Genomic DNA, 15,896 nt, shown 5'->3' with positions numbered 1-15,896 from the left:
ACCCCCCATTTTTAAAGATTTATTAGAACTATTCTAACATTATTGACACTTTTCTATGAGATGTCACATCTTATTAGACTTCCTAGTCAATAGATGGCGCTCATGCGCTTCTGTGAATCATAGAGGAACTGCCTATAGTCTCGGTCCCGCACATGCGCAGTCAGTAATAAACCGCTGCGACCGAGCTACGCAACACTAAAGAATGTGTCCCATTCCTCGTTTTTCACAGGTATAAATATGATATCTAAACATGCCTAATGATGTTGAAACTACTGTGAACTGTCAGTGACATGTTTTGTAACGTTTTGAGTGTACTTGAAGTGAGTTTGGACCAGTAGTTTTATTGTTTTGATTGAGTTGAATAATGGCTGCTGCCAGGTAGTTAGCCAGGTGGTTTTACACTGTGTTACAACACAGACAGCACACGTGGTGCGCATGCGCACGCACGTGCGTGCGTGCGTGCGTGTTGGGATGAAAACGGGTTCTTTTGAATGTGTATTTGAGCTGAGAATGAAGAAGAGTATTAGATTCAGTAAATGTATTATTGTTATGATGATAAATGCAATCTGAGTGTTCTGACAGGAAATGTATTATTGTTATGATAAATGGAATCTGAGTGTTCTGACTACAGTATTAAGTGTGTATGTTGAGAGTAAGAATACAGATTGATATTGTGTCAAAAGGGTTATAAAGTGCACAATGCTTCATTTTTGGTTTTATGAAGGATACAGTTCATTTTTGATTTATTTGGTTTATTGTATTTTGTACTATTGTGAAGTAAGATGTCTGTTGTTATTATTTTGATATATTTTATTACTGAATGTTGATACATTGAGTCAGTAATAAACCGCTGCGACCGAGCTACGCAACACTAAAGAATGTGTCCCATTCCTCGTTTTTCACAGATCCACAGCGCATTCAAGCCTGTGTATCGCTTGTACCGACCCAGACTCCCCTAGGTCTGAGGCCGGTAACAATTGGGGGCTCGTCCGGGATACAGCGCCACCTAGCTGGGAAAGTGGGAACTGCCACGGAGAGAACCTGTGTCTAAAGCTTCAGGGAAGGCTGCATTGCTGTGCGTCATCCAGAGAGTAGAGACCACGGGCGCTAAAGATGGCTACTACCACAACCCCACGAAGGATGCTGATATTCACGATCCAAAAGAGACTCTTAGCTTTGAGTACCAGTCAGCTACAGACTGTTGCCAGTGCTGTTGATGAATACAGAGAAGCTGAGGAGCTTGCGGCTTTGAGTGAACCAGAACTGTTTGATTTGATTGTCGACTACCTGAAAGGTGACAAGTTGAAAGAAATGGAGGATGAAGGCATGTCACAAATCCTTCCCCTCAACGACATGATCGATGACATGTTCCGACTCCTGGATGGAAGAGGTGCTGTGGTAGGAGCTGACGCGAGAGGAGTGGTCGAGGCTGCACCTCTCCAGACAGAAGATGCAGCGACTCAACAGACCAGTTCAACTACAGCGACCATGGACAGTCACCTGCTGTCCCCAGCCAGGGAAAGAGACATTCACGCACCTCCTCCGACTATGGACAGAGACACTAGCACACCAACCAGGAACCTTGCCACTACATCACCAGCTAGATCCATCACCAACAGTGCAGGTGGTGCCCCTCCTGGCCGTGCCAGTCCGTCCTCCAGTAGTGGTGAGCAGGTGGTGAGATTGACTGATGTAGCTGCTCTGTTTCCACGCAGAGAGTTTAAACTTTATGGTGGACAGATTTCTGACACAGGGTCTGAAATGTCATTCAGTAGCCTTTGTAAACAGATGGATGAAGGGTTACATGAAGGGTTTAGTGAGTCCGAGGTTATCCGCACTGTGCTTAAGATCACTAAACCTGGTACATTCAGAGAAATGTTAACTAACAAAGATGACCTTACTATGAGTGAGTTAAAACGGTTTCTCCGTTCCCATATCAGAGACAAAAACAGCACTGAGCTTTTTCAGGAGCTTAGTACTGCCAGACAGCAAGACAAAGAGGGCCCACAGCAGTTTTTGTATAGAATCATGGGTCTAAAACAGAGAGTTGTTTTTGAGTCACAACAGCCAGGTGCAGATTTTTGTTATGACAGAAAGCTTGTTCAGGGTACATTCCTTCACACACTCTACCAAGGGTTGAATGAAAAAAATAACCATGTCAGATGTGATCTCAAACCTTTCCTCACAGACTTGCAGGTTAATGATGACCTTCTCCTAGAACAGATCACTAAGTCCACCAGTGAGGAGGCAGAGAGGTTAAGACGCCTTGGTACTGTGATTAAACCCCGACCAGTGACTGTAAGTACAGCTCAGACTGAGCAGACTGACCAGACTAAACAGACCCAAGTTGACTCTGAATTACAGGCTAACCGTGCTGCCATTCTAGAACTGACCGCACAAGTGTCCTCACTGACCAAACATTTTGCCCAGGTTCTCAAACCCACAGAATCTGCGACTCCTGTGAACCCAGATCCACCCCCGAACCGACCCTCAATTCGACCCCAAACAGCTGAGACGAGGGGCCGATGTCAGGACTGTGTGCAAAAGAACATTAAACATTGTCCTCACTGTTTCATATGTGGTCAGGAAGGACATAGAGCCGTTGGCTGTCTGCAGAGAAAGGCATCGGGAAACGAGAGGAGGTCACTGGAGTGAGGCTGCCAGTGACCGTCGCCAATAACAAGTCTCCAGTACAGGTTAACTCAGTTGAAACAGTAAACCCAGGAAAACCAACTACACAGTGCCAGTCAACACCAAGAAAACGTGTAGCACAACTAATTGGCAAGCGATGTATGGTCTCATGTGCAATCAATGGGGTCCCTCTCCAAATGCTGCTCGACTCAGGGGCCCAAGTGACTATGGTGGGGAGAGCGTGGTTAGAGGAAGCATTGCCTAGTGTCAAAATACAGCCACTCTCATCCCTATTCAGAGATAAACCCCTCAAAATATCTGCAGCAAATGGCACGGCGGTTCCCTTTGATGGATGGGCTTACGTTGACTTACAGATACACAGTGAGAACCATGGACATGCTGACATACAGGTGCCCATATTAATCAGTCAGAACTGTGTTAACTGTCCCCTGTTAGGTAGCAATGTCATTGCAGAGATGATCAAAGAGAACACAGAACAGGTGGATCTGACTGCAATACTGAAGGAAGCCATGAGTGTCAGTGAAAGCACAGTGGAAACCCTTATTTCTGTTCTCCAGATGCTGCCCCCTGATGAAACACCTCCTCAGTACACTGTGCGAGTTGGAAAGAAAGGACTAACTATCCCTTCTGGTCAAATATGTGAGGTGAAGTGCAGAGTCAGAGCATGGCCCCGTGGCGGAACAATGCTATTTGAGCCGAGCCCAGAGAACAACTGCCCTGAGGGTTTAGACCCCTTTCCCACTTTAGTAGATGTCCCCAATGGCACATCTAAAACCGCCAAAATCCCTATTCAGAATTTCACTAAGCATGACATCTATCTGTCACAGAGAACCATTTTAGGCACACTAGAGGAAATTACTGAGGCCAAACCCATTAACCACTCCTCCAACAGCCCAAAACCCATCAACCGTTCCACTGTTCAAACCTGCTCCGCTCTGACTCCAGATAAATGGCATCCACCTATTGAATTGTCACACCTCGAAGAGGAGGAACAAGAGATGGCCAAAAACATGTTATACGACGAGTCAGATGCCTTTGCAAAGGATGACTCTGACATAGGTTGCATCCCAAACCTACAACTCAAAATTAAGCTAAATGATGAGACACCAGTCCAAAAACGCTACAATGCAATCCCGAAACCCCTGTACAGAGAGGTAAAAGAGTATGTGCAGAACCTGCTTGACCATGGCTGGATAAGAAAGTCCACTTCACCGTACTCATCCCCCGTGGTTTGTGTCCGAAAAAAAAATAAGAGCTTGCGTCTATGCATTGACTTCAGGGAGTTAAACCGCAAAACTGTCCCTGACCGTCATCCGCTCCCACGCATTCAAGACCTGCTGGATAACCTGGGAGGCTACTCCTGGTTCTCAATACTCGACCAAGGCAGCGCATACCACCAGGGCTTTGTTGATGAGAGTTCCAGGCACCTGACCGCTTTTAGTACCCCGTGGGGATTATATGAGTGGCTTCGCCTACCCTTTGGCCTTACCAACGCCCCAGCGGCCTTTCAAAGATGTATGGAGGGTGTCTTCGATGGCATGAGGGATGAATGCTGTTCTCCCTATTTGGACGACGTTCTTTGTTTTTCTAAATCATTCCAAGACCACGTGGAGGACCTGAGGCGAGTGCTCCGCCGCCTGCGAGAGCATGGCATCAAGTTACGTCCAAAGAAATGTGAGCTGTTCAGACGAGAAGTGAGATACATCGGACGCCTAGTGACAAGTGAAGGTGTCCAGATAGACCCTAAAGACCTGGAAGCGTGCGTGCGCACGTGCGTGCGTGCGTGCGTGCGTGTTGGGATGAAAACGTGTTCTTTTGAATGTGTATTTGAGCTGAGAATGAAGAAGAGTATTAGATTCAGTAAATGTATTATTGTTATGATGATAAATGCAATCTGAGTGTTCTGACAGGAAATGTATTATTGTTATGATAAATGGAATCTGAGTGTTCTGACTACAGTATTAAGTGTGTATGTTGAGAGTAAGAATACAGATTGATATTGTGTCAAAAGGGTTATAAAGTGCACAATGCTTCATTTTTGGTTTTATGAAGGATACAGTTCATTTTTGATTTATTTGGTTTATTGTATTTTGTACTATTGTGAAGTAAGATGTCTGTTGTTATTATTTTGATATATTTTATTACTGAATGTTGACACTAAAGAATGTGTCCCATTCCTCGTTTTTCACAGATCCACAGCGCATTCAAGCCTGTGTATCGCTTGTACCGACCCAGACTCCCCTAGGTCTGAGGCCGGTAACATTGACGTCAGAGATGAAGACAGAAGTACAGTAAGTCCATCTGGTCCAAACCACAGAGAGCTCCTGGATCAGGAGAGACGAGGCATTCTTTATGAGCCGTAAACAGGGGAGTTAACGACAGCTGAGCTGAGCTGTGCTGTGCTGAGATGAGCTGAGCTGAGCTGAGATGAGCTGAGCTGTGCTGAGCTGTGCTGTGCTGAGCTGAGCTGTGCTGTGCTGTGCTGAGCTGAGATGAGATGAGCTGAGCTGAGCTGTGCTGAGCTGTGCTGTGCTGAGCTGAGCTGTGCTGTGCTGTGCTGAGCTGAGATGAGATGAGCTGAGCTGAGCTGTGCTGAGCTGTGCTGAGCTGAGCTGAGCTGAGCTAAAAAAGTGAAAAAAGGTCGACAGACATTTTTCGTCATAGTTTTAAGTCGACGAAACACTTACCAGGAGTCTGACCAGCAGAGAGGCGATTGGCTGGAGCAGGGGCGTGGCTGCGGGAGGAGATCTGGATGTGATTGGCTGGCGCCGCTCCGTGGTGGGAGGAGATCTGGCTGTGATTGGCTGGCGCCGCTCCGTGGCTGTGGGAGGAGATCTGGCTGTGATTGGCTGGCGCCGCTCCGTGGCTGTGGGAGGAGATCTGGCTGTGATTGGCTGGCGCCGCTCCGTGGCTGTGGGAGGAGATCTGGCTGTGATTGGCCGCTCCGTGGCTGTGGGAGGAGATCTGGCTCTCGACGACCTCGCACAGCTCCAGCAGCAGGTGGTCGTCATCGTCGACGTTAACCTCGTTAATGTCGTCCCACGGAGGAGACGAGGAGAACAGAGAGTCCAGATCCTCGTCCGGGACGTCCCGACCACCAGACAGCTACAAACACACACACGCGCGCGCACACGCACACGCACACACACAGTGCGACACGTTGTGAGCTTGTAGATCTGCTATTTTCAGTAAGTGTAAAATCAGCCATTGCGACGGCATCAAGGCCCGCCAAAATACATTTTAGTCGACTAAATCAACTGTAGATTTAGTCCACTAAAATGGCTCTTATTTTGAAGAGGAAGTGCGATAGAGGAAGTCCAATTTGGTTGTAAACAAGCCATGCATCGGTCACTTAACACATTGTGTGCCCAAGACGTCTCCACACGTCTCTGTCATCACCCCATGTGGTGCCCAGGACGTCTCCACACGTCTCTGTCATCACCCCATGTGGTGCCCAAGACGTCTCCACACGTCTCTGTCATCACCCCATGTGGTGCCCAAGACGTCAACACACCTGGTTTAAGTGACAGATGGTTTAACCCATTCTGGACGGGAACCCCTTTTGGTGTTTTAACTAAGCATTCTGTTATACTTTAGCTATTGAAAAATAGCAGATTTACAAGCTCATAGCGCGCCACTCGCGCCACCGAGTGGCGCGCTATGAGCTTGTAGGTCTGCTATTTTTGAAAAATCGTGAAAATGGGGCACAAATCTTTGAATATATATTCTTTCGGAAGATTTTTTTTGTATTTCGACGTCAGGCCTAAATGGTTTAAGTGACAGATGGTTTTCACCTGGTTTAAGTGACAGATGCATGGTTTTCATGGTTTTCTCATAAATATATTAACTTTGGCTAAAAAGCTTAGTTTAATCCACGTGGGTTCATGTTTACTAGATTGTGACAAAGACCTACCTCTACAGCTCCCCCAGTGGATCGCTGGGGAGGTGCAGCCTCAACAGCTCCCCCAGTGGATCGCTGGGGAGGTGCAGCCTCTACAGCTCCCCCGGTGGACCGCTGGGGAGGTGCAGCCTCTATGGTGCCCCCAGTGGACCGGTGGGGAGGTGCAGCCGGTGTGGTTCTGGTAGGCAGAGGTTCCCTAGCCGAGGTGGCAGTCCTGGGGTTGGAGGGGACAGAGGGTCCCGTCCTGGGATTGGAGGGTACAGAGGAAGGTCCCGTCCTGGGGTTGGAGGGGACAGAGGAAGGTTCCGTCCTGGGGTTGGAGGGTACAGAAGGTCCCGTCCTGGGGTTGGAGGGTACAGAAGGTCCCGTCCTGGGGTTGGAGGGTACAGAAGGTCCCGTCCTGGGGTTGGAGGGTACAGAGGAGGGTTCCGTCCTGGGGTTGGAGGGAACAGAGGAAGGTCCCGTCCTGGGGTTGGAGGGTACAGAGGAAGGTTCCGTCCTGGGGTTGGAGGGAACAGAGGAAGGTCCCGTCCTGGGGTTGGAGGGTACAGAGGAAGGTTCCGTCCTGGGGTTGGAGGGGACAGTAGGTTTCGCCCTGGGGTTGGAGGGGACAGAACATTTCGTCCCGGGGTTGGAGGGGACAGAAGATTTTGTCCCGGGGTTGGAGGGGTCTGGTCTCTTCAGGGCCGCGGGGGGGCGGTGGTTTGAAACGTCGGAGAGGATCTGGCTGAAGGTGGTGGAGGAGTTGGTCTCCAACTGGAAGGTCCTCCTGGGTCTCTGCTGGTCCCTGGGAGCTGTCTGCTGGTCCCTGGGTCTCTGCTGGTCCCTGGGAGGTCTCTGCTGGTCCCTGGGTCTCTGTTGGTCCCTGGAACCTCCTCCTCCCAGACCAGGACCTCCTCCTCCCAGACCAGGACCTCCTCCTCCCAGACCAGGACCTCCTCCTCCCAGACCAGGACCTCCTCCACCCAGACCAGGACCTCCTCCTCCCAGACCAGGACCTCCTCCTCCCAGACCAGGACCTCCTCCTCCCAGACCAGGACCTCCTCCACCCAGACCAGGACCTCCTCCTCCCAGACCAGGACCTCCTCCTCCCAGACCAGGACCTCCTCCACCCAGACCAGGGTCCTCGGGAGGGTTTCTCTGGGTGGAGCAGTGCTTCGGAGGCGGGACGACGTTTTGGAGGTTTTGGGTCATCATGGCGAAAACCAGAGGGTCGTCGAGGAGGTCGTCGTCGTCCCAGTCGTCGTCATCGGCGGCCATGTTGTTTTCCACCGCGGCGGCCATGTTGTTTTCCACCGCGGCGGCCATGTTGTTTTCCACCGCGGCGGCCATGTTGTTTTCCACCGCGGCGGCCATGTTGTTTTCCACCACGGCGGCCATGTTGTTTTCCACCGCGGCGGCCATGTTGTTTTCCACCGCGGCGGCCATGTTGTTTTCTACCGGACGTCGGGTCTGCATCGAGAGGGGCGTGGCTGAAGTACGAGGAACGGCACTGGACTGGTTCTCTTTGATGTTCCCAGAAGAGCCTTTGATGTTCCCAGAAGAGTCTTTGATGTTCCCAGAAGAGTCTTTGATGTTCCCAGAAGAGTCTTTGATGTTCCCAGAAGAGTCTTTGATGTTCCCAGAAGAGTCTTTGATGTTCCCAGAAGAGTCTTTGATGTTCCCAGAAGAGTCTTTGATGTTCCCAGAAGAGCCTTTGATGTTCCCAGAAGAGTCTTTGATGTTCCCAGAAGAGTCTTTGATGTTCCCAGAAGAGTCTTTGATGTTCCCAGAAGAGCCTTTGATGTTCCCAGAAGAGCCTTTGATGTTCCCAGAAGAGCCTTTGATGTTTCTAGAAGGTCCTTTGATCATGTTCCCCAGAGTCTCCTCTGTGGAGGTCAGTCTGGGTCCAGGTTTCAGACTCAGACCTCCGCCGACGAGCCGTGTGGGTCCGTTTGGACCAGGTTTCACCTCCAGAGACCCCTCGGCTAACGACACCTGACTCAGATCTCCGCTGACGCGCTGCGTGGGTCCGTCGAAGATGGCGTCCAGCTCCAGGTCGTCCACCTCCATGAGGTGATCGGCATCGTGTACGACGGGCGGGCCACGCCTTTCCCAAGGAGGAGGAGGAGGAGATTTCTGGACATCCGACATGTCGACGTGGTCGTGGGGGAGCAGCGGTAAACCGCCGCGGAGCGCCGTGGCGTCCTGGATCTCAGCGACGTCTCGGTCGGAGTCCGTCGTCGTGTCGCTCTGGCGGAACATGTCGAGGTCGAACTGCTTGGCCAGCTTCATCAGGTCGTCCACACAGCTGCTTCTGACGAGACAAAACAACACGATAAGGATTTACATTAAAAAAACAAACAGGAGAGAAAATATTTGCCAGGTGTTAGCATTATGTTATGCTTTAGCTATTGAAAAATACCAGATCTACAAGCTTGTGGCGCGCTACGAGCTTGTAGATCTCAGGTCAGAATGGGTTAGATATCGGTCTGTCATTGTTTCCACCTTGTCTATCAGCACCTTTGTGAAGTCAGAGGGCATGATGGGAAGTTTCCAGACACTAGACCCATACGTGCCCGTCGGCCACGTGATTATTGCCACGACAGAGATGCGGTCAGGAACGAGACGAAGTCGAGTTCCGCAAGCATCACTGAAGTGGCAATAATCACATTAAACCACACCCTCAAGTGTAATATTGCAATTATACAACAGTTACCCTAAAAACTAAGAAAATCACTGAAAAAACATATTTTTTTAATGACAGATGTAGTCACTACGACCACAAATGTCCCAAGAAACTAGCTAGCCTAGCCACCCAGTTTGCTGCGCTCTGGGAGAACAGAGCAGCTGAATTCTTTGTTTTGGTGAATAGTGCTGGTTTGATCCAAGGCTAGAAGGCTGTTTCAACCAATCAGATCGAAATCAGATCGAAACGACCTGTTGTATAATATTCCATGTCACCCGAGGTCCTGGGGTGATACTAGTCCCGTGCGAATAGGGCTTCCGTCCACTAGGTGGCGAACTTGTCGTGTACATTTTCATACTGGTGTCTGACTAGTTAGTAAATAATCTATAGAATAGATCAAAATAACCAGAAAGACACAAACATGAATTTAAACAAAAAGATTTAAAAAATATATAGATAAAAGAAAAAGAACATAACTGATGACAAATATAGTTAACCCATTTAGACCCGAGGACAATTCTACAAATGACAGATTCTAAATCACGACAGTTTTCTGAAAAGTCAGTCGTTCTCAAACATTTTCATGTCAAGGACCTCCAAAAAAAAGACCCCCCCCCATCTGAAAACTGGTGTCAAATGTGACACCAGTTGATGTTTCCAGTATACAACGCTGACGAAGGCAACTGCCACAACGTGTTGGTTGTGTGCTGCTTGTCTGCAGCATGCCATACCTAACCTAGGCAACGTGTTGGTTGTGTGCTGCTTGTCTGCAACATGCCATAACTAACCGAGGCAACGTGTTGGTTGTGTGCTGCTTGTCTGCAACATGCCATACCTAACCTAGGCAACGTGTTGGTTGTGTGCTGCTTGTCTGCAACATGCCATACCTAACCTAGGCAACGTGTTGGTTGTGTGCTGCTTGTCTGCAGCCATACCTAACCGAGGCAACGTGTTGGTTGTGTGCTGCTTGTCTGCAACATGCCATACCTAACCGAGGCAACGTGTTGGTTGTGTGCTGCTTGTCTGCAACATGCCATAACTAACCTAGGCAACGTGTTGGTTGTGTGCTGCTTGTCTGCAGCCATACCTAACCTAGGCAACGTGTTGGTTGTGTGCTGCTTGTCTGCAGCCATACCTAACCTAGGCAACGTGTTGGTTGTGTGCTGCTTGTCTGCAGCATGCCATACCTAACCTAGGCAACGTGTTGGTTGTGTGCTGCTTGTCTGCAGCCATACCTAACCTAGGCAACGTGTTGGTTGTGTGCTGCTTGTCTGCAGCCATACCTAACCTAGGCAACGTGTTGGTTGTGTGCTGCTTGTCTGCAACATGCCATACCTAACCTAGGCAACGTGTTGGTTGTGTGCTGCTTGTCTGCAGCCATACCTAACCTAGGCAACGTGTTGGTTGTGTGCTGCTTGTCTGCAGCCATACCTAACCTAGGCAACGTGTTGGTTGTGTGCTGCTTGTCTGCAACATGCCATACCTAACCTAGGCAACGTGTTGGTTATGTGCTGCTTGTCTGCAGCCATACCTAACCTAGGCAACGTGTTGGTTGTGTGCTGCTTGTCTGCAGCCATACCTAACCTAGGCAACGTGTTGGTTGTGTGCTGCTTGTCTGCAACATGCCATACCTAACCTAGGCAACGTGTTGGTTATGTGCTGCTTGTCTGCAGCATGCCATACCTAACCGAGGCAACGTGTTGGTTGTGTGCTGCTTGTCTGCAACATGCCATACCTAACCTAGGCAACGTGTTGGTTGTGTGCTGCTTGTCTGCAACATGCCATACCTAACCTAGGCAACGTGTTGGTTGTGTGCTGCTTGTCTGCAGCCATACCTAACCTAGGCAACGTGTTGGTTGTGTGCTGCTTGTCTGCAGCCATACCTAACCTAGGCAACGTGTTGGTTGTGTGCTGCTTGTCTGCAGCATGCCATACCTAACCTAGGCAACGTGTTGGTTGTGTGCTGCTTGTCTGCAGCCATACCTAACCTAGGCAACGTGTTGGTTGTGTGCTGCTTGTCTGCAGCCATACCTAACCTAGGCAACGTGTTGGTTGTGTGCTGCTTGTCTGCAGCCATACCTAACCTAGGCAACGTGTTGGTTGTGTGCTGCTTGTCTGCAACATGCCATACCTAACCTAGGCAACGTGTTGGTTGTGTGCTGCTTGTCTGCAACATGCCATACCTAACCTAGGCAACGTGTTGGTTGTGTGCTGCTTGTCTGCAACATGCCATACCTAACCTAGGCAACGTGTTGGTTGTGTGCTGCTTGTCTGCAGCCATACCTAACCTAGGCAACGTGTTGGTTGTGTGCTGCTTGTCTGCAGCCATACCTAACCTAGGCAACGTGTTGGTTGTGTGCTGCTTGTCTGCAGCCATACCTAACCTAGGCAACGTGTTGGTTGTGTGCTGCTTGTCTGCAGCCATACCTAACCTAGGCAACGTGTTGGTTGTGTGCTGCTTGTCTGCAACATGCCATACCTAACCTAGGCAACATGTTGGTTGTGTGCTGCTTGTCTGCAGCCATACCTAACCTAGGCAACGTGTTGGTTGTGTGCTGCTTGTCTGCAGCCATACCTAACCTAGGCAACGTGTTGGTTGTGTGCTGCTTGTCTGCAACATGCCATACCTAACCTAGGCAACGTGTTGGTTGTGTGCTGCTTGTCTGCAGCCATACCTAACCTAGGCAACGTGTTGGTTGTGTGCTGCTTGTCTGCAGCCATACCTAACCTAGGCAACGTGTTGGTTGGGTGCTGCTTGTCTGCAGCCATACCTAACCTAGGCAACGTGTTGGTTGTGTGCTGCTTGTCTGCAACATGCCATACCTAACCTAGGCAACGTGTTGGTTGTGTGCTGCTTGTCTGCAACATGCCATACCTAACCTAGGCAACGTGTTGGTTGTGTGCTGCTTGTCTGCAGCATGCCATACCTAACCTAGGCAACGTGTTGGTTGTGTGCTGCTTGTCTGCAGCCATACCTAACCTAGGCAACGTGTTGGTTGTGTGCTGCTTGTCTGCAGCATGCCATACCTAACCTAGGCAACGTGTTGGTTGTGTGCTGCTTGTCTGCAGCATGCCATACCTAACCTAGGCAACGTGTTGGTTGTGTGCTGCTTGTCTGCAGCATGCCATACCTAACCTAGGCAACGTGTTGGTTGTGTGCTGCTTGTCTGCAGCCATACCTAACCTAGGCAACGTGTTGGTTGTGTGCTGCTTGTCTGCAACATGCCATACCTAACCTAGGCAACGTGTTGGTTGTGTGCTGCTTGTCTGCAGCCATACCTAACCTAGGCAACGTGTTGGTTGTGTGCTGCTTGTCTGCAACATGCCATACCTAACCTAGGCAACGTGTTGGTTGTGTGCTGCTTGTCTGCAGCATGCCATACCTAACCTAGGCAACGTGTTGGTTGTGTGCTGCTTGTCTGCAGCATGCCATACCTAACCTAGGCAACGTGTTGGTTGTGTGCTGCTTGTCTGCAGCCATACCTAACCTAGGCAACGTGTTGGTTGTGTGCTGCTTGTCTGCAGCCATACCTAACCTAGGCAACGTGTTGGTTGTGTGCTGCTTGTCTGCAACATGCCATACCTAACCTACCTAGTAAAATAAATAAGTGCCTTAAAAGATATTGTTTAAAATGTCGTGTCTGACCGTGCACCCGGTAAAATGATTACAGTGAGTGAGTCAAGATGGAGTCGTGCATGCTGCCTTCTTATTAGAAAAATCTCTCATCAACTCTCATCCTATGCATTATTTCAATGCCCGTCCTAAATGAGTCAATGTAGAGCTATAGTCTAGCAGCTCTGTTTTGGGTAGGATGGATTTTATTTCCACCAGATTATTCCACCAGATTGCTGTCCAATGTAGTCCAGATGAGACAAGACAAAACAAAAAAAAAAGATATATATATATATTTTTTAGATTTTCTTTTTGAAAAAAAATAAATATATATAAAATAAAATAAAATATATATGGTGGCGGTCTGGGACTTTTGGCGCCCCCTGGTGGCGGTGAATGAGTTAAAGCTACCTGATTTATGGCAAAATAAATGGTTATGGCAAAACTTAACTTAAATAATAATCACTATTATGGGTCCATAAAACATTTATTCAGCTCTTTTGAATGCATTCATTGCATACACTATTCAGTGATATATTTTCTGCCTATTCGGGCCGAAACCGAATAGGCAGAAAATGCATTTTTAGACATTTTCTGCCGAATATTGTCTGCGGCAGAATATTCGGTGCATCACAAAAATAAAATAGGGCACTCCTCCTTATGATTGAAATACTTCTGCTCATTTTTGCTTTACTATGTTATTAACGTGAGTGAGTGAGTGGGTGGGTGGGTGAGTGGGTGGGTGGGTGAGTGAGTGAGTGAGTGAGTGAGTGGGTGGGTGGGTGGGTGGGTGTGAGTGAGTGAGTGAGTGAGTGAGTGAGTGAGTGGGTGGGTGGGTGGGTGGGTGTGAGTGAGTGAGTGAGTGAGTGAGTGAGTGAGTGGGTGGGTGGGTGGGTGAGAGACTGAGTGAGTGAGTGAGTGAGTGGATGAGTGGGTGAGTGAGTGAGTGAGTGAGTGGGTGAGTGAGTGAGTGGGTGAGTGGATGAGTGAGTGAGTGAGTGAGTGGATGAGTGGATGAGTGAGTGAGTGGATGAGTGAGTGAGTGAGTGAGTGGATGAGTGAGTGGATGAGTGAGTGAGTGAGTGAGTGAGTGGATGAGTGAGTGAGTGGATGAGTGAGTGAGTGAGTGAGTGAGTGAGTGGGTGAGTGAGTGGATGAGTGAGTGAGTGGATGAGTGAGTGAGTGAGTGAGTGGGTGGGTGAGTGGATGAGTGAGTGAGTGGATGAGTGAGTGAGTGAGTGAGTGGATGAGTGAGTGAGTGAGTGGATGAGTGAGTGAGTGAGTGAGTGGGTGAGTGGGTGAGTGGGTGGGTGGGTGGGTGAGTGGGTGGGTGAGTGAGTGGGTGGGTGGGTGAGTGGGTGGGTGAGTGGGTGAGTGAGTGGATGAGTGAGTGAGTGGATGAGTGAGTGAGTGAGTGAGTGAGTGGGTGGGTGAGTGAGTGAGTGAGTGGATGAGTGAGTGAGTGAGTGAGTGGGTGAGTGAGTGAGTGAATGAGTGGGTGGGTGGGTGGGGGAGTGAGTGAGTGAGTGGATGAGTGAGTGAGTGAGTGAGTGAGTGAGTGGGTGGGTGGGTGAGTGAGTGAGTGAGTGGGTGGGTGGGTGAGTGAGTGAGTGAGTGGATGAGTGAGTGAGTGAGTGAGTGAGTGAGTGAGTGAGTGAGTGAGTGAGTGAGTGGCTGGATGGGTGGGTGAGTGAGTGAGTGAGTGAGTGGATGAGTGAGTGAGTGAGTGAGTGAGTGGGTGGGTGAGTGGGTGGGTGGGTGGGTGAGTGAGTGGATGAGTGAGTGAGTGAGTGAGTGAGTGAGTGAGTGAGTGAGTGAGTGGGTGGGTGGGTGGGTGAGTGAGTGAGTGAGTGGGTGGGTGGGTGAGTGAGTGAGTGAGTGGATGAGTGAGTGAGTGAGTGAGTGAGTGAGTGGCTGGATGGGTGGGTGAGTGGGTGGGTGGGTGGGTGGGTGAGTGGGTGGGTGGGTGAGTGGGTGGGTGGGTGAGTGAGTGAGTGAGTGGATGAGTGAGTGAGTGAGTGGATGAGTGAGTGAGTGAGTGAGTGAGTGAGTGAGTGAGTGAGTGAGTGAGTGAGTGGCCCAAGAACTAGGGTCTGGTCAGAACTAGGGCTGGGGCGGTATGGGTTTTTATTACCGCGGTTATTGTCGGCCCCCATACCGCCGGTATGGCGATAATTACCGACTTTGTTTTGAGCGAATATAATTTGCATCTGTGTTTTGTATCCGTGTTTCGCATCTGTGTTTGAAACACAAATACAAAACACAGATGCGAAACACGGATACAAAACACAAATCTGAACTCTGCTGCTCTACTTTTGAGACTCTTCTGACATTGGGCGTTAACAAATGCCATCATTGGCTGAGGGAATCAGCCAATCAGATCGGTCCGCCTTCAGCCAATCCTATAGCTCTAACGCCCTATGGCGGGGGCACGCTGGTCCATAGCTCTAATGGACCAGCGTGCCCCCCGCCATAGGGCGTTAGGGCTATGGACCAGCGTGCCCCCGCCATAGGGCGTTAGAGCTATGGACCAGCGTGCCCCCGCCATAGGGCGTTAGAGCTATGGACCAGCGTGCCCCCGCCATAGGGCATTAGAGCTATGGACCAGCGTGCCCACCGCCATAGGGCGTTAGAGCTATGGACCAGCGTGCCCCCCGCCATAGGGCATTAGAGCTATGGACCAGCGTGCTCCCCGCCATAGGGCATTAGAGCTATGGACCAGCGTGCCCCCCGCCATAGGGCATTAGAGCTATGGACCAGCGTGCCCCCGCCATAGGGCATTAGAGCTATGGACCAGCGTGCCCACCGCCATAGGGCATTAGAGCTATGGACCAGCGTGCCCCCCACCATAGGGCATTAGAGCTATGGACCAGCGTGCCCCTAGGGCATTAGAGCCATAGGATTGGCTGAAGGTGGACCGATCTGATTGGCCGAGGAATCTGTCAATCAGAATGATAGACAGATTCCCTCAGCCAATGATGACGTTCGTTAACGCCCAATTTCAGAAGAGTCTCAATAGTAGAGCAGCAGAGTTTTAGCACAGTCTCAAAGGTCTCACAGAT

At 49.9% G+C, this 15,896-nt stretch overlaps 1 protein-coding gene across 3 annotated transcripts in view; it reads right to left on the bottom strand.

The window, feature by feature from the left end:
- Positions 1-15,896, bottom strand: part of etaa1a (ETAA1 activator of ATR kinase a) — a 36,118-nt gene that overhangs the window by 9,331 nt on the left and 10,891 nt on the right. For 2 of the 3 annotated variants that reach the window (XM_079499107.1, XM_079499109.1), the window contains exons 6-7: positions 6,566-8,849; positions 5,340-5,757 (exon numbers count right to left, since the gene is read on the bottom strand). In XM_079499107.1, the coding sequence (XP_079355233.1) occupies positions 5,340-5,757; positions 6,566-8,849 (2,702 nt within the window). The remainder of the gene's footprint in view (positions 1-5,339; positions 5,758-6,565; positions 8,850-15,896) is intronic. The other variant, XM_079499108.1, reaches the window with a different exon arrangement.

The sequence above is a fragment of the Electrona antarctica genome (assembly GCF_951216825.1).
Source record: "Electrona antarctica genome assembly, chromosome: 4".
NCBI classification, from domain to species: domain Eukaryota; kingdom Metazoa; phylum Chordata; class Actinopteri; order Myctophiformes; family Myctophidae; genus Electrona; species Electrona antarctica.
Note: the sequence above shows the minus strand (reverse complement) of the source record. Positions and strands in the feature narration are given on the sequence as shown.